General features: G+C 44.5%; 1 protein-coding gene across 2 annotated transcripts in view; it reads left to right on the top strand.

Annotated features, from left to right (window-relative positions):
- Positions 1-26,486, top strand: part of LOC141132479 (histidine--tRNA ligase, cytoplasmic-like) — a 217,167-nt gene that overhangs the window by 1,613 nt on the left and 189,068 nt on the right. Inside the window, exon 2 of one of the 2 annotated variants that reach the window (XM_073620878.1) lies at positions 25,679-25,926. The exons of the other annotated variant lie outside the window; for it this stretch is intronic. Coding sequence (XP_073476979.1) covers positions 25,816-25,926 — 111 coding nt within the window. The 5' untranslated portion in view covers positions 25,679-25,815. The remainder of the gene's footprint in view (positions 1-25,678; positions 25,927-26,486) is intronic. 2 annotated transcript variants of the gene reach the window in all.

Below are 26,486 nucleotides of genomic sequence, written 5' to 3'. Positions count from 1 at the left end.
GACCATCTCCCACACTTGATTCAGCTGCGGGATCGGGGCACCACCAGTGCAGCGCTTGCTCAGGAATGGCAGCAGGCAGGTGTGAGTGCATCTGCGCGCATAGTAAGGCAAAGACTTTTTCAGGATGGCGTGGTGTCAAGAAGGGCAGCAAAGAAGCCATTCCTCTCCAGGAAAAACATCAGGGATAGACTGATATTCTGCAAAAGGTACAATAATTGGACTGCTGAGGACTGGGGTAAAGTCATTTTCTCTAATGAATTCTGTTTTCGATTGTTTGGGGCATCCGGAAAAAAACCTTGTCCAGAGAAGAAAAGCACTACCATCAGTCCTGTATCATGCCAACAGTAAAGCATCCTGAGACCATTCATGTGTGGGGTTGCTTCTCAGCTAAGGGAGTGGGCTCACTCACAATGTTGCCTAAGAACACAGCCATGAATAAAGAATGTACAAAAACATCTTCCGAGAGCAACTTTTCCCAACCATCCAAGAACAGTTTGGTGAGGAACAATACCTATTCCAGCATGATGGAGCACCTTGCCATAAGGCAAAAGTGATAACTAAGTGGCTTGGGAAACAAAACATCGAAATTTTGGGTCCATGGCAAGGAAACTCCCCAGACATTAATCCCATTGAGAACTTGTGTTCAATCCTCAAGAGGCAGGTGAACAAAAAAAAAACCCCATAAATTCTGACAAACTCCAAGCATTGATTTGCTTTTTAATGAGTGAAATAAGTATTTGATCCCCCTATCAATCAGCAAGATTTCTGGCTCCCACGTGTCTTCTATACAGGTAACTAGCTGAGATTAGGAGCACTCCCTTAAAGTGAAAACAGTTGGTGCAAACATTTGCAAATGGAAGAAACACAACATAACTGTCAACCTCCCTTCGTCTGGGAATCTATGCAAGATCTCACCTAGTGGAGTTTCAATGATCATGAGAACAGTGAGGAATCAGCCCAGAACTACATGGGAGAATCTAGTCAATGATCTCAAGGCAGCTGGGACAATTTTCACCAAGAAATCCTGAAATCCTGCAGCACACGCACGGTTCACCTGCTCAAGAAAGCACATGTACAGGCCCGCCTGAAGTTTGAAATGAACATCTGAATGATTCAGAGAACTGGGTAAAAGTGTTGTGGTCAGGTGAGACCAAATTCAAGCTGTTTGGCATCAACTCAACTTGCCGTGTTTGGAGGAGGAAGAATGCTGCCTATGACCGCAAGGACATCATCCCCACCGTCAAAACATGGAGATGGAAACATTATGCTTTGGGGGGTTTTTCTGCTGAGGGGACAGGATAACTTTGCCGCATCAAGGGATGATGTCCTGTCAAATCTTGGGTGAGAACCTCCTGTCAGGGCTGACTCAGCCCTTCCTTCTCTGAGCTGGCTGCTCAGCTGTTGGCTAATTGCCAGCTCTCTTCTCTCTCCACAGTTTACCAGCTGTTGTGGATCTGCTTGTCAGTCCCGCCTACTTAAAGACGTCCAGCTCACTTCTTTCCTGCCTTCGCCTTGGTCACATCACAAGAAACCATCTCCTGCATTCCTGTTTAAAGACTGGCTTGCTGACATCCCTTCTGGCTCCTTATCCTGCTTGTTGTTCCTCCACTTGGATCCCTGAGTTTTGGCCTGGCTGATTACCCGATCTGGTTACTGAACTCCTGGCTTGGCTGACTACCCGATCCGGTTACTGGACTCTTGACTACGCTTACTCTATTTACCTTTTTATTTTTATTAATAAACAAGTGTGATTTAACTGTACTTCTGTCTCGGTCTGGTTCGTGGTTCCTGACAGTAGGCGAAGGCCATGAATTCAGAAGATACAGTCAATCCACTTGTTGGTAATATTCTTTCCAGATTGGATGAGCAAGATCACTGCATGGATCAGTTTGCCATTGCGTTACAAACGGCTCCCCTGGAATCCCCCACTGTGGCTGCTCCGGTACAACCTTAGTTGCAGGCCGTCCCTGCTGCTGCGCCAGTCTCTGTGCAGCCACCCGCCTTGAGTATTACTTCTATAAGAGGTATGTCTGGTTCCGCCCCACTTCCCCAGCGATTTGGGGGCGGTCCAGTTCAATGCAGAGGGTTTCTCAACAAAGTTGAGATGCTGCCCCAGGCATTTCCCACGGACAGAAGCAAAGTAGGGTTCATTATATCTTTGCTTTCTAAGAGAGCCTCGGCCTGGGCTAACCCTCTATGGGAGACCCAAAAACCAGTTGTCTTGAGTTACTCTGAGTTTGTGGCCTCCTTTAAAAGGGTATTTGTTGTTCCCGCACGCTCCGCTTCTGCTGCCAAGTGCCTCATGTCCATCAGAGTATAAGAACTGTTGCTGACTACGCCATTGAGTTCCGTACTCTGGCAGCAGAGGTTGCTTAGAACAATGAGGCCCTCGTGGCTGCTTTTTCTCATGGTCTCTCGGATTCCATCAAGGATGAGATAGCAGCCCGAGATATACCCACTGAGCTGGAGAGCTCGATTTCGTTTGCCATCCTCATTGACTTCAGACTCAGAGAAAGACTTTCTTTTAAAGAGCGCTTGCGGAAGCCTCCTGTACGTTTGCCTCCCAGCTTTGCAGTCCCACCCGTGCCTCCCTCACCTCCTATGCCTCCTAGTACCGAGTCGGTCAGTGAAGATGAACCCATGCACTTGGGCTTCACGCGCCTCTCTGCGGATGAGAGAGCCTTTAGGAGGAGGGAGAGATTGTGCCTTTATTGTGGCCAGGCAGGTCACCTTTTGAAGTCTTGTCCTACCCGTCCTGGGAACATCCGAACCTTGAGGTCCTGTCATGGACAGACCTTAGGTGGTGTTGTGTCGTCCCCAGTTATCCAGAAGGATAAGTCCCTGGTTTCGGTCACCCTTTCTTGGGCTAGGTCGTCTTTCGAGATACAGGCTCTAATCGACTCTGGGGCTGCAGGCCTGTTCATTGATGCTGCCTTTGTATCAAAGCACTCAATTCCACTGCAGCTGCGTGAAACTCCACTTGCCATTGAGGCTCTTGACGGGAGACCTCTACTGCCTGCCCATGTGACTCATGAGATGGTTCCGTTGTCCATGGCCGTAGGGGCTCTTCGCAATGAGATGATCCAATTCCAAGTGATTTCCTCTCCTGAGTTTCCGCTGGTTATTGGTTATCCTTGGTTACTGAGGCACAACCCCTCTTTTGATTGGCTCTGTGCGAAACTGGAGAAGTGTGAGTTCCATCGGGAACAGGTTAAATTCCTGGGCTATGTCATTTCCACTGCTGGTTTTTCGATGAACCCAGGGAAACTTTCGGCAGTCCTTCAGTGGCCTCGACCCGTGGGGTTACGTCCTCTGCAGCGTTTCCCCTGGGTTTTGCCAACTATTAGCGGACGCTGCTTCACCAAGGGAAGCTACACCATACCCTTGAGGTTCCCCACTGAACTCTAGAAATAATGGCCTCTATAAGCCACTGCAGCTACCTCCACTTTGGAAACTGGGGTCATCTGGGTGCTTCCGCAACTTTCTGCATATATTATCAGCCTTTTAATGCAATCCAGCGATTGCTCACTCTACCAATTGCAATACTATATCTGCATTTTTCTCATTTTGCCTGACCATATGGGCAGAACTATCTCTAGCTCCTGAAGAAGCGTTATATAAACGCGCAACATGTCGAGCGAATAAGAGAAAACCTACCTGACCTGCAACTCAACCCACAACCCTTTCTCCTACATTCACAATTGCAACCTGTATTTGGGAAGTTCTTCTCCATTTTTTATCATTTGAATGTTGGATTATATGTACAATTGGTAGGGTTTAAATTGCATGCAGGGTAGGATCTATTCTATATACAGTATTTTCATATGTACATTGTACTAGCTATAATATTCATTCCTATTTTGTAATTTAAATTTATTAAAATAAAATTATTTTTACCTTTTTGTAGTCTACCTACTCGTGTGCCCTCAAAGTCCAATTCCATTAGTTCCCATACTTTACCTAACTATTATCGGAAGTTTATTTGTAACTTCTCGTCTCTGGTCAAGCCCCTGACCGATATGACCAGAAAGAACGGTAACCCACAGAGTTGGTCTCCGGAGTCCATTCAGGCCTATGAAAGTCTCAAGGCTGCCTTTGTTTCTGCTCCTGTGTTGGCACATCCTGATCCTACATTACCTTTTATCCTTGAGGTTGATGCTTCTGAGATTGGTGTTGGCCCCTTCTGTCTCAACGTCCTACCTCTGAGAGTGCTATGCATCCTTGTGGCTACTTTTCCAAAGAAATTGACACCTGTGGAGTGCAATTATGAGATTGGTGACAGACAGCTGTTGGCGATCATTTTAGCACTGAAAGAATGGAGACATCTCCTTGAAGGAACCACTGTGCCGGTTCTCATTCTTACTGACCATAAGAATCTCACAATCTTGTCTGAGGCTAAACGCTTCTCTCCCAGAAGGGTGCGATGGGCTCTTTTCTTGTCAAGTTTCAATTACATTGTCTCATTCTTACCCGGTACTAAGGATGTAAGGGCTGACGCCTTGTCACAACAATTTTCCTCCACTTCCAAGTTGGAGTCGGTTCCGGTTCCTATGATTCCTTCTGATCGTGTTCTGGCTACAGTTCGCACCAGTTTTACTTCTCCTTTTGGGTGACAAAATTCTTGCTGCTCAGATCGATGCTCCTCCTGAGAAACCTTGTGACCGCTGCTTTGTCCCAGAGTGTCTTCGTACTACCGTGCTCCAGACTTACCTTTCTCCCAAGGCAGCTGGCCACCCTGGGAAGAATCAACTCATTTGGGCCATTTCCCAACAATTCTGGTGGCCTAGTCCACGTGCTGATGTAACTGCCTTCGTAGCTGCCTGTTCCATGTGTGCTCAGAGTAATGCCCCGTACACGCGGTTGGATTTTCTGACGGAAAATGTGTGATAGGACCTTCTTGTCGGAAATTCCGACCGTGTGTAGGCTCCATCACACATTTTCCATCGGATTTTCCGACACACAAAGTTTGAGAGCAGGATATAAAATTTTCCGACAACAAAATCCGTTGTCGGAAATTCCGTTTGTGTGTGCACAAATCCGACGGACAAAGTGCCACGCATGCTCAGAATAAATATAAAGATGAAAGCTATTGGCCACTGCCCCGTTTATAGACCCGACGTATGTGTTTTACGTCACCGCGTTTAGAACGATCGGATTTTCCGACAACTTTGTGTGACCGTGTGTATGCAAGACAAGTTTGAGCCAACATCCGTCGGAAAAAATCCTAGGATTTTGTTGTCGGAATGTCCGAACAAAGTCCGACCGTGTGTACGGGGCATAAGACTCCACGACACCTTTCAGTGGGCCTCCTACAACCCATACCCAATGGAGAGAGGCACTGTACCCACCTGTCTATGGATTTCATTGTGGAGTTGTCCGACTCCCAAGGCAACAGGGTTATCCTTATGGTGGTTGACCGATTCTCAAAGATGTGTCATTGTATTCCACTTAAAAAGTTGCCCACTTCTAAGGAACCGGCTTCCATTTTTGCTCGGGAGGTCTTTCACTTACATGGGCTACCCAAAGTGATTGTCTCGGACAGGGGTAGTCAGTTGGTGTCCAGGTTCTGGCGAGCCTTTTGTGCACAGCTGGGAATTCAGCTTTCTTTCTCCTCTGCGTATCACCCGCAGTCTAATGGGGCCACAGAATGAGCCAATCAGTCCTTGGAGCAATTCCTATGTTGCTATATTTCTGACCATCACAACAACTGGTCAGACCTATTACCATGGGCAGACCTTGATCTCATAGAAAATATGCAGAGGGAGCTGAAGGTTCGAGTTGCCAAATGTCGGCTTCAAAACTTTCATGACTTGGAGAGGATCTGCAAAGAGGAGTAGGACAAAATCCCTCCTGAGATGTGTGCAAACCTGGTGGCCAACTACAAGTAACATCTGACCTCTGTGATTGCCAACAAGGGTTTTGCCACTAAGTACTATTGGTGGGTGGAACGCGGAAAGATGGGGGGAGGGTTATGGCAGATGATATGAAGGTTCTTATGTTACAAACAACTATTGGAAATTGTACTATTTGTACTAAAATAAAAAAATTTGCAACATACGTTTGCAAAATGTGACAAAAGTGTTTGTTCACCAATGCCAGAAGTCTGCCAAGCAAAATAGGTGAGTTGGAAGGTCTGGTGCACAAGGAGAACTATGATCTAATTGGTATTGCTGTCAGAAACCATGAAATCGGATCGAGACAGAAGTACAGTTAAATCACACTTGTTTAATAATAAAAGTAAAAAGAACAAATGTAGTCAAAACATAGCCAAAGTTCAGTAACCGGAATGGATAGTCAGCCAAGCCAGAAGTCGGGGATCCAAGTAGTGGACAGCAAGCAGGATCTGGAGCCAGAAGAGATGTCGGCACAGCCTGTCTTTAAACAGGAATGCAGGAGATAGTTTCTTGTGATGTGACCAAGGCGAAGGCAGAGCTCCTCTGGACTGGACGGCTTAAGTAGGCAGGACTGACAAGCAGGATCATCAACAGCTGAGTAACTGTGGAGAGAGATGGGAGCTGGCAATTAGCTGACAGCTGAGCGGCCAGCACAGAGAAGGAAGGGCTGAGCCCAGCCCTGACAATTGCTAAATCTTGGCTTCATGCTTCTCATGACTGGGCTATTAATGTTCCTGGTTATGCTGTCTTTCGGAAAGACAGAGTAAAACGGAGGAGTGGTGGTGTCTGTCTGTATGTGAGAAGTGATCTCAAAACGAGTGTGAAAGAGGATCTAGTTGAGAGTGTGATGAGTCTGAAGCATTATGGGTGAAACTGTACATGGGTGTGCGTACTACAAAGGTTATCATTGGTACTGTTATAGACCTCCCAGTGTTAGTGAGGAGGTGGAGACTCACACAGATGGCAAGGGCTGGGATAGTGATAATAATGGGGGATTTTAACTACTTGGAAATTGACTGGAGTAATGGCACTGCTGGGACAGTTAAAGGGCAAACATTTATAAACCTATTACAATATATGACCATTTTATGGACCAGTTTATTGAGGCCCTGACTAGGAATGACGCTCTGCTGGACCTCGTAATCTCAAACCATGCAGAGCTTATTACAATATTCATATAAAAGAACATTTGGGTAGCAGTGACCATAACATGATTTCATTTAATGTTAGCTGCAAGCAACAAACCCATAGGGGAAAGATTAAAACGCGTAACTTCTAGCCAAGGTTCACAGTGATGCGATTTGATAAATTGGCGGCTATTGCCGGCAAAGGCATCAGCCAAATCGGTGTGATGCCGACTTTGCGGCGCGGCACCGATTCCCAAAAGTCTTTTCTGTACTACTGCAGGAACCCGCACAGATGTATCTGAAATCGCTCCCGAAGTCGAACTGACATGCGGGTTTTAGAGCTGCACGATTAATCGTTAAGAATCAAAATCGTGATCTTTTTCCCTTCCCGATCTTCAAAACAGCATGTCATGATTCTTTCTAACAAGTGCAGATAGTTCTCACAGCTGAAAAAAAAAATCCAGGCAGCCTGCCAGATTTAATCACAACAAATAAGTAGAAACAAAGTATCTTTTCATTCTTTCATCAAAGGAAAGAACTCCAGCATGTACATGAAGGAAATTTAACCATTTAAAGACCAAAGCTTTTCTGACATTTGTGCATTGAGCATGCGTGGCACTTTGCGCGTCGGAATTGTCCACATACTGTCGAAATTTATGTAAACTGATTTTGTTGTCGGAAAATTTTATAGCCTGCTCTCAAACTTTGTGTGTCGGAAATTCCGATGGAAAAAGTCAGATGGAGCCCACACACGGTCGGAATTTCCAACAACAAGCTCCAATCGCACATATGCCGTCGGAAAGTCCGACCGTGTGTACAGAGCATTAGACTGGGAGGGAATATTGGAATTCTTCAAAAAAGAATGTATGCAAACTCGCTGCAAAGTATATTCCCATGGGCAATGGGTTGAAAAGGCTAAAAATAAAACCTATGTGTCTCACAGTCAAAGTTAAAATAAATAATAAAAGAACTATTAAAGATAAAAATGAAAGAACACTATCCTTGTTTAAATGCTACAAAGAATATCACAGAATATGTAAAAAGGAAATTAAGGATGCAAAAATTCTAAACGAACGGCAGATTGCAAAAGATAGTAGGACAAACACCAAACAATTCTTTAAATATATTAACAGTAAAAAGGTCAGGTCTGGACATGTAGGCCCTTTACAAAAGAATCTAGAGTGGGTGACTGGGGACAAAGAGACGGCAAATTTATGAAATACTTACTTCAGCTCTGTGTAAACAAAGGAGCATGGGGGAGCTCCTGTCCATAATGGGGGTGGTATTGACACAGCTCCAAATGATCCACAATGGCTCAAAAGTGATATGGTCCAGAAATATTTAGACAGAATAAAGGTGGATAAATCACCTGGACCAGATGGCAGCCACTTACGAATCCTAAAAGAATTGAGCTCTGTCATTTCAAAGCCATTGTTTCTAATTTTTAGGAACTCGTTAATGATTAGAATGGTACCACTGGATTGGCGTAGGGCTAATGTGGTGCCCATATTTAAAAAGGGATCAAAGTCTTTACCAAATAACTATAGACCTGTTAGTTTAACTTCTATAGTTGGGAAGATACTGAAGAGTTTACCACATAGATGAGTTCTTGATGGAAAAAACATTTTAAGCAATAGACAGCATGGATTCATGAAAGACAGAAGTTGTCAAACCAGTGGTGGAACTACCAGAGTCGCAGTTGCGACTGAGCCCTGGAGTTCTGCACAATGTGGCTCCAGGGGTTGTTGGCTGCAGCTACAAGCAGAGAATGTCCATTACACTCTGCCCAGACCCCGCACTGACAGCCTGCCCCCACCTCCTCCTCACACAGACAGGAGAGGAAAGAGAGCGAGCAGAATGTTCTCCTCTCGACCCCCCCCCCACCCTGTGTGGCCCCGCCCACATTCCAGTCTCCGGCAGCTCTGTGCCTCGCAAAGCAGCTAGATAGTGGAGGAAAGGCATGGATTCTGCAACCCACATGGGATCTACAGCTCTCCAGAACAACCTTCCTTCCTAATTAAACATCTCCGTGATTGAACAGAAAGCAGCACACAGGTGGGTCAGTCATTGAGGGAACTGAAGAAAGAGAGTGTGTTGTCACCTCCAGAGCCCCTCTACCAACACAACAGCCCACTGGGATTTTCCTGGTGTGGTGCACTACAAGCCCCAGCATGTTCTGCTAGCCTCTGTGTATGTATAGCACAGGCTAGTAGGCCTTGCTTGCTGACCACAGTGGCAGAACTTCAGGGCCCAGGCCTCCATCTATGTTGAGTGAAGTGTCCTCTCCTCCCCTATCTCTCCAGCCTCTGAGCACACTAATGTAAGGGAGAGCTCTGTGGACTGTAATGTAAAGAGGGTCTCTGATGTAAGTGAGGGATTTGGTGAGCAGAGACCCCCTTACATCAGGATTCCCAGAGCACCCCTTACATCAGAGTTCCCCTTTACATTACAATCCACAGAGCTTTCCCTCTGCCAAGCAGATCCGCCTACTCAGTGGGGGATCTTTCTGCTGATCCCCGCTGAGCAGGCGGATGAGCAGGCGCTGTTCTCTATGGGCGGTCTGACTGTAATCCAATCCGCTAGACCAGGGCTTGACAAATTTGCTTGGAATCTAGGAGCCAGTTAAAAAAGTTAGGAGCCAGGTTTTTTTTTTTAACGACCGACAAAGCTTTATTTTCAATATAAGAATTAACCATCTATCTTAAATTTACACAGAAAGACCGCCCCGCTAGTGGCCGAACAGCGCCGCTAAAACGATGGTAAAGCGATTCTAAATATAGCGCCACTTTGCCACAGACGCCCCCCACGGCTCGGTGTGAAAGGGCTCTAAGGGTCCGATCAGGACCGCCTGAAAAACTGACAGGCGAACCTGATCAGACAGCCCATGTGAAAGGGGCCAGGCAGGGAGATGACAAATAAATTCATTTTATTTAAGAAAAAAATAAACAGTTTTTATTTAAAAAAATAAAAAAAAGTAAAAGCTATTACAAAAAAAAAAAAAAAAAAAGGCTATCCCCACACTCACCATTAGGCAAAAGGCTCCAGATGACCCCCGCAATCGCTTTCTTCTCTTCTCCACTTTGGGAAGGAGATGGGCGGGCAGTAAAAACAGGCAGGGGAAGCTCCATTAGCATTGCATTAGCATTGCTGGTTGTGTTGTCATACTAACGGCCACCACAAGATGGCGCCAGATTCCAGAAGGACTGCAGAAGGCTGCTAAGCCGCGGCCTCAATTACCAGCCGGCGCGGCCCAACGCGAACGCACGGGGGGGGGGTCAGGGTCCGCACGGAGACAGGATACCCCAGCTGTGCCGCCCCAGGCGCCAGGTCGCTAATTCTAGTCGCAAATGCAGCCTGGCGCCCGGGGTTTGTTGAGCCCTGCGCTAGACGGATGGGGAATGGATCCCCATACGTCTGTTTTCATTAGATCAGATGCAGGCAGGTGTAAATGAACACATCTGTTTACATCCGCCTCCCCATACAGAACAATGGGTGGTCTGATCGCTTTGCACGTGTGAAAAGGCCCTTACAGTGCAAGTGGAAATTCCGCAAACTCTGAATTAACAGGGGATCAGAGAACCCTGATTAAAGGGGAATGCTGGGAATGATGATGTAGGTGGGGGCTCCAGTTACCAGGAAACCCCCTTATATCAGAGTCTTTAGTGTTCCCCCTTACATCAGAGTTCTCACCGTTCTTCGTTAAATCAAAATCCCCAAAGTTCCCCTTTTATATCAAAGTCTTTACAGTCCCCCTTACAGTGTAAGGGAACTCTGCAAGTTCAGATGTAAATGGAAAACTCTGCGTATTCGGATGTAAAGCGGAACTCTGTGGACTCTAATATACAATTAGAACTGTTTTTTAATTACAAAATATATGTATAATTTATACTACAAAAAATAATTTGCTGTGTGCTGCTAAAGTCTTCGGGTTTGGTTTGAAGAAAAGGTGGCAACCCCACCCAAGACTTCAGGAAGGGGTCCTGCTGCAGGACCATAATCAAGGGCCCGTGATGGGAGAAAAGGACCTCGGGATCATTGGAAAGGGCTCCGGGACCAGAGGTCAGGGGAGGCCTCCATGGCTCCTTGCCCTGGGGTCCTGAAGGTTCTAGTTATGCCTCTGTGTCAAACAAACCTGATTTATATTAATGAAGAGGTAAGTAAAACCTTGGACAGAAGGGTGACTGTGGACGTGGTATAATTGGATTTTGCAAAAGCGTTTGACACAGTTCCCCACACACAGCTAATGTGTAAGGTAAAGTCTACAGACTTGGAAAGATCAATCTGTAAAAAAAGCAAATTCAGAGAGTAGTGGTCAATGATTCTTACTCTGAATGGTTTAAGGTTATCAGTGGTGTACCCCAAGGTTCAGTGTTGGGACCCTTACTTTTTAATACCTTTTATAAATGATATAGGGTCTGGGATTAAAAGTACCATTTCTGTCCTTTGCAGATGACACCAAGTTATGCAGTGGAATAACATCCTTTTTCCACCAGCCACTGATTAAGAGAGGTATGGACTCCAGAGAGTGAGAGATCATTTTGTCCCTGTACAAATCGTTAGTAAGACCTCATCTGGAATATGCAGTTCAGTTTTGGGCACCAGTTCACAAAAAGGATAACGAGAGTGCAGAGAAGGGCAACCAAACTAATAAGAGGCATGGAGGAGCTCAGCTATGAGGAAAGACAATAGGAACTGAATGTATTCTCTCTTGAGAAGAGGAGATTAAGGGGGGGATATGATCAACATATACAAATACATTAGTGGTCCATATAGTGAACTTGGTGTTGCTATTCATTTTAAGGTCATCACAGAGGACAAGGGGGCACTCTTTACATCTTGAGGAAAAAAGATTTCATCTCCAAATACGTAAAGATTTCTTCACAGTAAGAGCTGTGAAAAATGTGAAATAGACTCCTTCCAGAGGTGGTTCTGGCCATTTAAAAAAGGCCTGGATACTTTACTAAATGTACATAATATAACTGGGTACTGACATTTTATAGGTAAAGTTGATCCAGGGAAAATCTGATTGCCTCTCTGGGGATCAGGAAGGAATTTTTTCTCCCCTGCTGTAGGAAATTGGATCATGCTTTGCTGGGGTTTTTCGCCTTCCTCTGGATCAACTGTGGGTGAAGGATTGTGTATATGGGATTGTATGTGTGTGTGTGTGTGTGTGTGTGTGTGTGTGTGTTTTTTTTTTTTTTTTTTTTTTTTGGTTGAACTAGATGCACTTTTTATTTTCAACCTGACTAACTATGTAACTACAAGAAACGTCTGACCTCTGTGATTGCCAACAAGGGTTTTGCCACCAAGTACTAAGTCATGTTTTGCAAAGGGGTCAAATACTTATTTCAGTCATTAAAATGCATATCAATTTATAACTTTTTTGAAATGTATTTTTCTGGATATTTTTGTTGTTATTCTGTCTCTAACTGTTGAAATAAACCTACCATTAAAATTATAGACTGATCATTTCTTTGTCAGTGGGCAAACGTACAAAATCAGAAGGGGATCAAATACTTTTTCCCTCGCTTTATATAGAGGAAAACAATGCAAAATAGAAATGCAATAGGAGGAGGGTGCGCAGTACTGTTCCATCTGGACACATCCACTGAGCCCCCAGGAGATGGCTCTGGACGTAGTCCGCTTAGCAGGGCATCACTGAGGTGCTACAGTTCCCAGACTCTGAGTGTCATATACATGTGCAGTCAGGTTCTGCTCTTTCTAGTGTATACAGTGGGGATGGAAAGTATTCAGACCCCCTTACATTTTTCACTCTTTGTTATATTGCAGCCATTTGCTAAAATTGTTTAAGTTCATTTTTTTTCCTCATTAATGTACACACAGCACCCCATATTGACAGAAAAACACAGCATTGTTGACATTTTTGCAGATTTATTAAAAAAGAAAAACTGAAATATCACATGGTCCTAAGTATTCAGACCCTTTGCTGTGACACTCATATATTGGTGCTGCCCATGCCTTGAGATGGTTCTACACCTTCATTTGAGTCCAACTGTGTTTGATTATACTGATTGGACTTGATTAGGAAAGCCACACACCTGTCTATATAAGACCTTACAGCTCACAGTGCATGTCAAAGCAAATGAGAATCATGAGGTCAAAGGAACTACCTGAAGAGCTTGGAGACAGAATTGTGGTAAGGCACAGATCTGGCCAAGGTTACAAAAAAATTTCTGCTGCACTTAAGGTTCCTAAGAGCACAGTGGCCTCCATAATCCTTAAATGGAAGACGTTTGAGACAACCAGAACCCTTCCTAGAGCTGGCCGTCCGGCCAAAGTGAGCTATCAGGGGAGAAGTGCCATGGTGAGAGAGGTAAAAAAGAACCCAAAGATCACTGTGGCTGAGCTCCAGAGATGCAGTCGGGAGATGGGAGAAAGTTGTAGAAAGTCAACCATCACTGCAGCCCTCCATCAATCGGGGCTTTATGGCAGAGTGAACCGACGGAAGCTTCTCCTCAATGCAAGACACATGAAAGCCCGCATGGAGTTTGCTAAAAAACACCTGAAGGACCCCAAGATGGTGAGAAATAAGATTCTTTGGTCTGATGAGACCAAGATAGAACTTTCCTGGTGCCTCCATGGCAGCATACCAATGGTTGGTTGCTCCGCCCCCGACCAACCCACAGGACCACTTTAACTCTATAAATAAAAGAGTTGTTCCTCCCCACCATCATTCTTTTCTCTGTCCTCGTTCCTACAGGATCAAGCGCTCAGCCCTACCTCACCGCTTTATGGTGTGACCATTGCAGGTTCATGCTCTCCTGCAGTATGGAGTCCCATTGCTTGGGCTGCTAAAAGTGCCAGATAAGTATGGGAGCCCGTTTTTCTGTGGATCTTTTTGGGGCTGGTGGGTTAACAGGAGCCAGTTTTTCTCTCCTATATATTCCCTTGTTCGGCATACTAAAACCCTGAATGCTTAAATGCTTGTGCTTTTTACAAAAACACTATGAGGTTTTTGCCTACCTCCACAGCATGCCTCATGTGCCTGTGTAGCTCTCCTCTGAGTGTGCAGGGCGGGGCCTTGGCGTGATGTCACGATGCATGCTCAGTAGCACTGTGAAGCCGACGGCGGCCATCTTGGGACTCCCAGACCGCTCTCTAGTATATAAGAGAGCTTACTGTCAGTAGAGGAGCAGCTGCCTTAGAGGAAGCATTTATGAGGTGTCCTCTCCAGCTCCTTTATCCTTTTTTGACTCTGTGCTATGGAGCCCAGCCAAGGTACCAGGGAGGAATGGGAGTGTATATATATATATATATATATATATATATATATATATATATATATATATATATATTTATATGTATACCTATATGTATATATATATAAAAAAAAAAATTTTTTTGTTGTTCTTCCCTCCTCTGCAAAATCCTTTTTTGTTTTTAACTACTTTTATATTAAATGTTAATCGTTCCTTTTCAGCTGTCCCTAGTACTATAATGCCGCATCAAAAAGATCCTCAACATACCACTAGGTAAGGGCTGCAACTTTCAGGTAAGTTTTTTTTATCAAGAGAAAAGAGCACCCCGGGCTGATTGAAACACCCTTGTCTTTGTTTCTATTTTTTTGTCTTAACCCGCATCACGGATCTTCCCGCAGATCATCCCATAGAGATTCTACGGACAGAAGATCAAAGGACCATAGGAGCTCGGGTCATTCTCATTCGTCCTCGGCCAATACTACCCGCAGTGGGAACAGATCATCCCGACATACCTCTAGTAAACAGGACTCCCAGCACAGACCTGTGTATCCAGGAGAGAAAGCATGCTGGGTGTGTGGCAAACAAGCCCTCCCTGATAAATTGGTATGTGGTCAATGCCTCCTGGAAGCTACAGGAGACAGAGAGAGAGAGAAACTCGAGTCAATGGAATCAATCAAAAGAATGATCAAAGACTCTATCCGGGAGTTAGCCTTATCCCAAGATCAAGCAACCCCACCCGCAGATGAAGCAGCAGTGAATACACCCAATCCACAGCCAGACACAGAGGTTATTTCTGAAAGCGATTCGGATGTGGGAGAAGAGAATGCTTCAGCCTTTATCAATGCGGTAAAGGACGCAATCCAATGGGAGGAAGATCCAGAGCCTCCATCTAAAGCAAAGAAATATTTTCCACACCTGAAGAAAAAATTATCAACCTTCCCGTTAATGGAAGAAATAAAGGAAGTTGTGACAGATGAATGGCAGAAGGTGGATAAAAGACCCTTAGCTTACAATCGTCTTCTCAAATTATACCCACTTGCTGAAGCAGATGCCCAGCTTTTTGATTCACTTCCAACGGTAGATGCTTCAATTATGAGATTAGCCAGGAATACAACACTGCCTCTAGAGGATGCGGTCTCTTTCAGGGATGTACTTGATCGAAGGATCGATTCAGATCTAAAAAAATCTTATCAAGCTGCAGGAGGGGCATGTAGGCCAGCAGTAGCCCTGACTTCAATCTCTCGGGCTACTAGAGTATGGTCAGACGATATTGAGACAGCCCTCAGACAGGGGGTGGGGTCTAACGAGATCATCAAAGCACTAGATGAGCTGAAGCTGGCCTCAGATTTCATGGCAGAGGCCGCCATTGATGTCCTCAAGTGTTCCTCCAGAGCTATGCTGTATTCCATCACTGCCAGAAGGGCATTGTGGCTAAAACCATGGTCAGCCGACCCAACCTCAAAACAATCGTGGTGTCGCATACCATACAATGGGAAAGCTCTGTTCGGCGACAAAATGGATGCAGCAATTACCAGAGTCACAGGAGGGAAAAGTGGTCTAATTCCCCAGGACAGAAGCAGGAGGAAAAGATTTGTCACGTCCAGCTGGTCAGCAGAGAGCAAGAGACTCCAGAACGTACCGCCCGGGCAGGGAGTACAGAAGAGGCTGGAAGGGCTCGCAGGCAACTTTCTTGAAGGCGGGGAAGCCAAAAACCTCAACATCCACGGTTGAGGGCCAGAAGTCCTTTTGACTCCCTATCCACCCAAACTGCTCCAGTAGGAGCTCGACTCAGGGCGTTCGCCCAGGTTTGGGTGGAGAATTGTACAGATCAATGGGCAGTCTCCACTGTCATTCAGGGGCATTTCTGGACATTCAGAAAACGGCCCCCACCCTTTTCATTCCAGCCAACGAAGATACCAACCTACAAAGAGAAGAAAGAGGTCCTTCTTCAGTATGTACAAATTCTTATCCGGCAGCAAGCAGTAGTTCCAGTTCCGGAATTGGAAAAACACTCAGGGTTCTATTCCCCAGTCTTTTTGGTCCCCAAAAAATCGGGCGGCTGGAGGCCCGTGTTGGACCTGAAGAGGTTAAACAGATACATCCGTACAGAGCATTTCAAAATGGAATCCTTAAATACAGTGATCCTATCAGTACAGCCAGGGGATTGGATGGTCTCTATAGACCTTCAAGACGCATATCTCCATATACCTATCCTGCAGCAGTTTCAACCTTTCCTACGTTTCAAAGTAGGCGATTTACACCTACAGTTTCAATGCCTGCCGTTCGGGATCTCAACAGCTCCCAGAACCTTTACCAAGGTGCTAGTGGCAATCCTGGCTCCTCTTCGAGGAAAAAGGGATTCGAGTGCTTCACTACTTGGACGACATCCTCTTTCTATCCCAGCACAAAAGGAGCCTAGAAATGCATGTACGGCTGGTCCTAGACGCCCTGAGCAAGTTCGGGTGGTTAATCAATTACTCGAAAAGCCAGCTCACACCTACACAAAAGATAACATATCTAGGAGCACTTTTCAACACTCCAGAGAGGGCAGTTTCACTTCCCCTAGAAAAGATTCCTGTCCTGATAAGGAAGGTAAAGAGAGTATTGGCAAGCCACTCCATGTTGGCATCAGACTGTCTGAGTCTCCTGGGCTTCCTTTTCTCTTGTATACCCATGGTGAAGTGGGCCAGGTGGCATCTGCGGGGATTCCAACTGGGCTTTCTGGCACAGTGGAGGAAGAATCGCCTGGATCAGAGGATATTAGTCACATCCATAATGAAGTCCAGTCTCTGGTGTTGGACGAGACCATCCAACCTGCAGATTCACTGTTCCTTAGGGCCCATCTCATGGACCATTCTTACGTCAGACGCAAGTCAGTTGGGCTGGGGTGCGCACTTCCAAGGTCAACTAGTCCAAGGGAGATGGCAGTTCAATTCGGAGGTGGTAGTGTCGAACATACTGGAACTAAGGGCGGCATGGATGGCAATCTTACATTTAGCCACCTACCTCAGAGGAAAATCCATACTCCTACAGATGGACAACAAAGCGGCAGTGGCCTATGTCCAGAACCAGGGGGGAACACACAGCAGGTCTCTACTCAGCGAGGTGACGCCCATTCTGACCTGGGCCGAGAGGAACTTAATCAACCTGCGGGCCTCATACATCCCAGGGTCCGAGAACCAGTTAGCCGACCATCTGTCAAGATCATTCGTCAACAACGAGTGGTCCCTGAATCCCAAGGTTTTCGACTGGATATGCCAACAATGGGGCACCCCCCAAATCGACCTATTTGCCTCTCCACTCAACGCGAAGATGCCTCTGTTCTTCTCAAGGTTCCCGTCCCCAGGGTCAGCAAGAGTAGACTCTCTAGCCCAGCCTTGGAATTTTCAGAAAGGATACGCATTTCCTCCGACTACTCTGATATTGAGGTTTCTTCAGCGCCTGACGACGGAGAAAGTCACAGTCTTGGCAGTAATCCCATACTGGCCCATGAGACCATGGTTTGCACTCCTAGTCAACTTGGCTGTATGCAGACCGCTTCCTCTTCCACACCTGAACGACCTTCTGTCTCAAAACGACTTCTCTCACCCGCATCCGGAAATCCTAGACTTGAGGGTCTGGAAATTGAGCGGAAAAGGCTGGATGATTTAGGGTGCTCACATAATGTTATTTAAACACTTCTACAGGCAAGGAAGTCTTCCACTAATTCCACCTATTACAGAATATGGAGAAAATGTACAGAACTGGCAGAGCTTAATCATTTCGATCCCCTGGACCCTGGGGTCCAGAATGTGCTTCTCTTCCTACAGAATTGGCTTGGATCTAGGTTTAGGTCTAAACACTCTTAAGGTCCAGGTCTCGGCTCTCTCAGCCCTGACAGATACACGATGGGCTTTGAACCCTCTGGTCGAACGCTTTTTGAAGGCAGTCCTGAGATTGCGACCTCCCAGGAAAGCGTTATACCCCAAATGGGACTTGACGATTGTGCTGGATGTCCTATCAAATCCTCCCTTTGCTCCCACAGAAGATTGCACCCTAGAGGACATTTCCTTAAAAGCAGTATTCTTGATTGCCATCACCTCGGCTCGCAGAGTATCGGAAATCCAAGCTCTAGGATCACGGGAACCTTACATCACCTTCTTCCCGGACAGGGTGGTTTTGCAACCCATCCATCAATTCATTCCTAAGGTACCTTCTCTCTATCATCTTAATCAGGAATGGGTTCTCCCAGCATTTGGAGAAGATCCAGAGTCTTCAAGATTACATGAGCTAGATGTAGCCAGATCCCTGAGACACTATTTAAACTCAACACAACAGTTTCGCAAAGATCAAAGACTGTTTGTCATCCCAAAAGGCGCCAGAAAGAGAAAGACGACCTTGGCAAGCTGGATCGTAAAATTAATCCAAAGGGCCTATCGAGCTAGTGGTCTGGCAGTTCCAGATGCAGTCAGCACGCATTCCACTCGGGGAATGGCCTCTTCTTGGGCAGCATTGGCGCGGGTCTCCCCTGAGACAATTTGCCGAGCAGCTAGTTGGTCGTCATTCAACACTTTCATGTCTCACTATAGTGTAGACCCAGCGGTTCTTACTTCCCGGGAATTTGGGGAAAGAACCTTACAGATGTCAAGGCTGTAGTTTTTCATTAAATTTCTTATTGCAGTACCCTCCCTGTAAGCGAGTTAGTTACCATTGGTATGCTGCCATGGAGGCACCAGGAAAACGGAAAATTGAATACTTACCTTTCCATAATTTTCCTTTCCTGGTGCCTACCCATGGCAGCATACACCCTCCCTTCAATAATCCTTAGTTTTCTGAGATCTATTTACAAGAATGACGGTGGGGAGGAACAACTCTTTTATTTATAGAGTTAAAGTGGTCCTGTGGGTTGGTCGGGGGTGGAGCAACCAACCATTGGTATGCTGCCATGGGTAGGCACCAGGAAAGGAAAATTATGGAAAGGTAAGTATTCAATTTTCCGTTTTTTGGCCTTAATTCTAAGCGGTATGTGTGGAGAAAACCAGGCACTGCTCATCACCTGTCCAATACAGTCCCAACAGTGAAGCATGGTGGTGGCAGCATCATGCTGTGGGGGTGTTTTTCAGCTGCAGGGAAAGGACGACTGGTTGAAATTGAGGGAAAGATGAATGCCGCCAAGTGCAGGGATATCCTGGATGAAAACCTTCTCCAGAGTGCTCAGGACCTTAGACTGGGCCGAAGGTTTACCTTCCAACAAGACATTGACCCTAAGCACACAGCTAAAATAACGAAGAAGTGGCTTCACAACAACTCCGTGACTGTTCCCATTCCATCTGCTGATAATACATTGCCTTGGGGGCACTCTGCACATGCTCGGTTTGGTGTGTATTTCTAGAAAGTTGTGTGTGTGTGTGTGTTTTTTTTTGTTTTTTTGTTTGGAGGGTGCATATGATCAGCACAGGGCCAGTCAGCACTTTCCAGACAAAGTCAGGGGTCATGCAGCCTCATAGGACAGTCAGAGGAGAATGAAAACTCCTCCTACAAACTTTAACCAGTGCTTGGCTGGACATAAGTCACAAGACTGCTATATACTGCTGATGGGAAAAAGGTATATAACAGTTTATAGTTACTAAAATAATTGCATTTCCATGTTCTGTGTACTGTGGGAGACCAGATGTAGTGAATACGGGGTCCTGGGTTTAGTAACACGTTAATGTAATTTTATATTTCAGTAGGAAGCATAGGAATGACACATGATCTAAATATATAGAGAAACTGAAACAATACATGTTTCCTGTCATGAAGTTATACAGTGATTAATTCACCGAAGGCATACTTCCCAACTTTCAAACTTGAGAATGAAGGACACCTGGGGTAGGCAGAAGCCTGTGGGGCGCGAAGTGTGCCATGACAACAAATGAGTGTGGCCAAACTTTACAGTGTGCTGGGCTTAATGAGCATGGTTAAATAGTTACATAGTAGTTACATAGTAGGTGAGGTCAAAAAAGACACAAGTCCATCAAGTCCAACCTATGTGTGTGATTATATGTCAGTATTACATTGTATATCCCTGTATGTTGTGGTCGTTCAGGTGCTTATCTAATAGTTTCTTGAAACTATCGATGCTCCCTGCTGAGACCACCTCCTGTGGAAGGGAATTCCACACCCTTGCCGCTTTTACAGTAAAGAACCCTCTACGTAGTTTAAGGTTAAACCTCTTTTCTTCTAATTTTAATGAGTGGCCACGAGTCTTGTTAAACTCCCTTCCCCGAAAAAGTGTTATCCCTATTGTGGGGTCACCAGTACGGTATTTGTAAATTGAAATCATATCCCCTCTCAAACGTCTCTTCTCCAGAAAGCATAAGTTCAGTGCTCACAACCTTTCCTCATAACTAATATTTTCCAGACCCTTTATTCGCTTTGTGCCCTTCTTTGTACTCGCTCCATTTCCAGCACATCCTTCCTGAGGACTGGTGTCCAGAACTGGACAGCATACTCCAGGTGTGGGCAAACCAGAGTCTTGTAGAGCAGGAGAATTATCGTTTTATCTCTGGAATTAACCCCCTTTTAATGCATGCCAATATTGTGTTTGCTTTGTTAGCAGTAGCTTGGCATTGCATGCCATTGCTGAGCCCAGGTCCTTTTCCATCCTAGATTCCCCCAGAGGCTCTCCCCCCAGTGTATAGATTGCATTCATATTTTTGCCACCTAAATGCCTTATTTTACATTTTTCTACATTGAACCTCATTTGCCATGTAGTTGCCCACCCCATTAATTTGTTCAGATCTTTTTGCAAGGTTTACACATCCTGCGGAGAAGTTATTGCCCTGCTTAGCTTAGTATCGTCCGCAAATACAGAGATTGAACTGTTTACCCCATCCACCAGGTCGTTTATGAACAAATTAAACAGGATTGGTCCCAGCACAGAACCCTGGGGGACCCACCTCTGACCATTCACCACCGTCTGAACTCGCCCTTGTAGCCAGTTTGTAATCCATGTACTCACCCTATGGTCCATGCCAACGGACCTTATTTTGTACAGTAAACGTTTATGGGGAACTTAGTCCAATGCTTTTGCAAAATCCAGATACACCACGTCTACGGGTCTTTCTTTATCTAGATGGCAACTCACCTCCTCATAGAAGGTTAATAGATTGTTTTGGCAAGAATGATTCTTCATGAATCCATGCTGATTACTGCTAATGATACCGTTCTCATTACTAAAATCTTGTATATAGTCCCTTATCATTCCCTCCAAGAGTTTACATTCTATTGATGTTTAGGCTAACTGGTCTGAAAATTCCCAGGGATGTATTTTGGGTCCTTTTTAAATATTGGTGCTACATTGGCTTTTCTCCAATCAGCTGGTACCATTCCAGTCAGTAGACTGTCAGTAAAAATTAGGAAAAATGGTCTGGCAATTACTTGACTGAGTTCCCTAAGTACCCTCGGATGCAAGCCATCTGGTCCCGGTTATTTATTAATGTTAAGTTTCCCAAGTCTAATTTTAATTCTGTCCTCTAACCATGGAGGTGCTTCCTGTGATGTGTCATGAGGATAAACACTGCAGTTTTAATTACTGAAGCCCCCCGATTCCCTAGTGAAGACTGAGGAGAAGAATAAATTCAATACCTTCGCCATGTTCCCATCCTTTGTAATCAGATGTCCTTCCTCATTCTTCATGGGGCCAATATGATCTGTCCTCCCTTTTTTACTGTTTACATACTTAAAGAATTTCTTGGGATTTTTTTTTGCTCTCCTCCGCTATGTGTCTTTCATGTTCTATCTTAGCTGTCCTTATTGCACCCTTACATTTCTTGTTGCATTCTTTATAAAGTCTGAATACTGAGGATGATCCCTCAAGCTTTGTATTTTTAGAAGGCCTTTTCCTTTGCTTTTGTATGCATTTTTACAGTAGAGTTAAGCCATCCAGGACTTTTGTTCACTCTTTTAAATTTAACCCAGGCTTTAGGTATTTGCTGGGGGGTTGATTTGAGAGGTAGAGGCCGTGTGCTGGAATGTGGGGTAGAGTGGGGGACGGATATATACTGGTATATATATACTGATATATACTGGTGCAGGGTGCAAGGTACAGAGTGCACGGTCCATGAGAGCGCTAGGTACAGAGTGCACGGTCCAAAATCAGATTTTTTTTGGTTTTTATCAAATTTATTTTAATAAAATGCTTTTGGAGTAAAAATAGTTTTCTATTTAAGATACAATAATGATTTAGTAATGATTTAACATGCACTGCATTGATGCATTCACACAATTTCACAGTAACCATGAGATAAAACAAAGTTCAGGAATATTCCTTTATCCCATTGTTTTGCAAATCTATGTACACTACAAACTGTATGATTGAATCGGTTATGATATCGCTGTTTTACTAATCTGACAGCTTATTATTCTAAATAAGAAATCTTCATTGTGTTTGCAAATATTAAAGATTCTAATTACCAGCAAGAATTATTCCTTACATTTAAAGAGCACCTGTCATTTCATATCCATCATGGCAGCACCCGTTAGCAGACATCCACTCACCTGCTGCCACCATGTCCCTCAACTTGTGTCACTGCCACATCACCAGCCATCCCATTAACCGGTTCCTGACCGGCGCATGCCGATGCACGTCGGCAGAATGGCACAGCTTGGCAAATGGACTTACAGGTACATCCATTTGAATTCCCCGCCATGCCATTGCACGTGCCGGCCAGGGAGCTCCGTGAGTCGGGTCGCAGGTCCCGCGGACTCGATCGCCGCGGGGATACCCGCGATCGCCTCACGGAGAGGACGAACAGGGAGATGCTGATGTAAACAGCATCTCCCCGTTCTGGCTAGTGACAAGTGTCACTGATCACAGCTTCCTGTCATCGGGAGCAGTGATCAGCATAGTGACACACACAGCCCACCCCCCCTACAGTTAGAATCACTCCCCTAGGACATACTTAACCCCTCTCCGCCCCCTAGTGGTTAACCCCTTCACTGCCAGTGTCATTTACACAGTAATCCGTGCATTTTTAATCGCACTGATCGCTGTATAAATGACAACGGTCCCAAAAATGTCCGCCATAACGTCGCAGTCGCAATAAAAATCGCTGATCGCCGCTTATTGCGATATTTTTTTTTTTACCAAAAATATGTAGAAGAATACGATCGGCCTAAACTGAGGAAAAAAATGTTTTTTTATATATTTTTGGGGGATATTTATTATAGCAAAATGTAAAAAATAATGCGATTTTTTCAAAATTGTTGCTCTTATTTTGTTTATAGAGCAAAAAATAAAAATCGCAGAGGTGATCAAATACCACCAAAAGAAAGCTCTATTTGTGGGAAAAAAAGGACGTCAATTTTGTTTGAGAGCCACGACGCACGGCCGCGCAATTGTCAGTTAAAGCGACGCAGTGCCGAATCGCAAAAAGTGCTCTGGTCAGGAAGGGGGTAAAATCTTCCGGAGCTGAAGCGGTTAAAGTGAATGGGACTGTCGGTGGGTCAACAGCAGGTCAGAGGAGGAGACGCTGCAGGACAGAGATGACAGTTATTCTTTAAAAACCATGATTCAAATCGAGTTGATTTAAATCAAGCTTTTTTTTACTAGCGATTTAAACCGTGATTTCAATTAAATCAACCCCGTCTATGGTTGTACGCTGCCTCAATTCTTCTATCTTTTCACGTAATCCCAGACAGATGATGTTGAGATCAGGGCTCTGTGGGGGACAAACCTCGCTTCCAGGACACCTTGTTCGTCTTTACTCTGAAGATATTTCTTAATGACATTGGCTGTGTGTTTGGGGTCGTTGACCTGCTGCAGAATAAATTTGGGGCCAACCACATGCCTCCCTGATGGTATGGCATGATGCCTGTATTTCTCAGCATTGAAGACACCATTAATCCTGACCAAATCTCCAACTCCATTTGCAGAAATGCAGCCCAAAACTTGCAAGGACCGTCCACCATGCTTCCATGTTGCCTGCAGACACTCATTATTGTACCGCTCTCCAGCCCTTCGGTGAACAAACTGCCTTCTGCTACAGCCAAATATTTCAAATTTTGACTCATCAGTCCAGAGCACCTGCTGCCATTTTTCTGCACCCCACTTCCTATGTTTTTGTGCATCTTTGAGTCGCTTAGCCTTGTTTCCACATCAGAGGTATGGCTTTTTGGCCACAATTCTTCCATAAAGACCACTTTTGGCCAGACTTCTCTAGACAGTAGAGGGGTTTACCTGGGTCCAACTGGTTTTCTCCAGTTCTGTGCTGATGGCACTGCTGGAAACGGGGCCTTGATCTCAACATCAAATCCGTCTAGGATTACACGAAGAAACAGAAGGATTTGAGGCAACCTACATTCACAAAAGATCTGCGGTTAGTTCTCCAAGATGTTTGGAATAACCTGCCAGCCGAGTTTCTTCAAAAACTGTGTGCCTAGAAAAAACAATGCTGTTTTGAAGGCAAAGGGTGGTCACACCAAATTAATGCAGCCAACACATCTAAAAATTAGTAAGCTGCAAAATAATAAATGTTTGCTTTTGGGTTCAATGCCACTTTCACTTACAGATAAAGACACACTAGTCACTGTAAAACTGGCTTATTAGTTCTTAAGAGCAGCTCCTTTCACATCGTTTTAATTTGGGGTTTAATGGGTCAGTTTTTGTTTTCCATGGCATGTTTGCTGCTGATCCTATCCACTTCTCCTTGCCTGGCTCTAATAGGCCAAGCTGCTTTTCAGCTAAACTATTGTTGTCACAAGTAAAATCTATCCGTTTATTGTTCTGGAGAATCCATTTACTTGGTATGTCAGTCATGTAAGAGCTCCTCCCAGTAGGATTCCTGACTTTTTAACGATTGAAGATAATAGGTTTGCTCTTATGCCTGGCTCACACTACTGCGATTTCAGATGCAACTTGAGTCACACACAATTGCATGACAATTAAAATCACATTGTTTTCAATGGTGTCCATTCACATTAATGCGACTCAGCATGGAACAATTTTGGAAATGTTTGCTGTACTACTTTGGTGCAATTCCAGTCCTAATTTGGCCCCATAGAATATACAAACTTCAATAAAGTTGCATTCAAGTAGCACTACATAATCCAGAATAAATTCAAAAATCATATTGCAGCAGTGTTAACCTAGCCTTATAGTTTATAATATTCACTTCTGTTATTTCATGTGTTGCTATGAGAAGCACAATCAGAAAGCAATAAATATTTCTTCATGCTGTGGGGAGCGGGGAGGGTCAATAAAAAAAAAAAATGGAAGTTGAAAGAATTGTAGTTGCCGTTTTAGCAACCAAGGTTGAATTTCTTGCTTATGAAGTGAGAATGAAAACTGGGATTTAAATTCAAAGTAACATTTTTATCTACACTATAATTTTTATATGACATTTAGTCTTTAACTGCACTTTGCAAACCTTTTTTGTTTTTTATTACCATGTTTACAATATTATATTTTTTCCAGGTGTGTGCATTACCCATCCTTTTTGATGTAGAGAATTGTAACAGAATGACTGACTGATTATGGGTCATAAAAATTTTAAACACCTTATGGTTTGAGCTGAAGACTGAGCAATATTTAGGAAGTCTTCAGAATTTATAATGGCAACCTTGATATGCCGATCTATGTCATGCTGGAACTTGCTGGTTAGCCAGAGAATGGTAGTTTGTACCACAGCTGCCAGTGCAGTGGCTGCTTGTCGCGGTGTTCAGGTAAGTTGCCTATGAATCACGAGTGCTTTGAAATGGTAACTATAACTAAGTTTACTTATTTAAGCATATAGAACCATTGGCAAAACTGAAAGACTAAATTGTAGCTAAAACCTAAATCTTTTTTTATGTATTTTTTTATTGTATTTTTTTCCTGTGTTCATTGGGAATTTTCCCTTCACTTCTTGATGATGTCCCAACTAGAAAATTTCCACTCACTTTTTGCCCGAACAACAGCTATAATTTTTTTAAATTTCTCTACACTTTCTATCCTGTCGGGCCCCAGGACAAATACAGAGGGTGAATTTTCCCAGCTGGGACACACACAGTGATAATAGATAGGTTCAAACCCATCTTCACACTATGCAAAACTAAACTAAAAAAGTTGTTTGTCTTTCGATATACTTTAAAAATGAATTCAAGGCGTCGGTCCAGCTTGGGCCAGTGTAACAATGCATATATCATACATGGCCAATGCCACTGGAAATGACTGAAGTAGCCAACGCTACATCAAGGTTTTTCATTTGCTTCTGGGTCTGAGAAGCTGGCCTGATGCATCGTGA

Source organism: Aquarana catesbeiana, linkage group LG03 (genome assembly GCF_042186555.1).
Source record: "Aquarana catesbeiana isolate 2022-GZ linkage group LG03, ASM4218655v1, whole genome shotgun sequence".
Taxonomy (NCBI): domain Eukaryota; kingdom Metazoa; phylum Chordata; class Amphibia; order Anura; family Ranidae; genus Aquarana; species Aquarana catesbeiana.
Note: the sequence above shows the minus strand (reverse complement) of the source record. Positions and strands in the feature narration are given on the sequence as shown.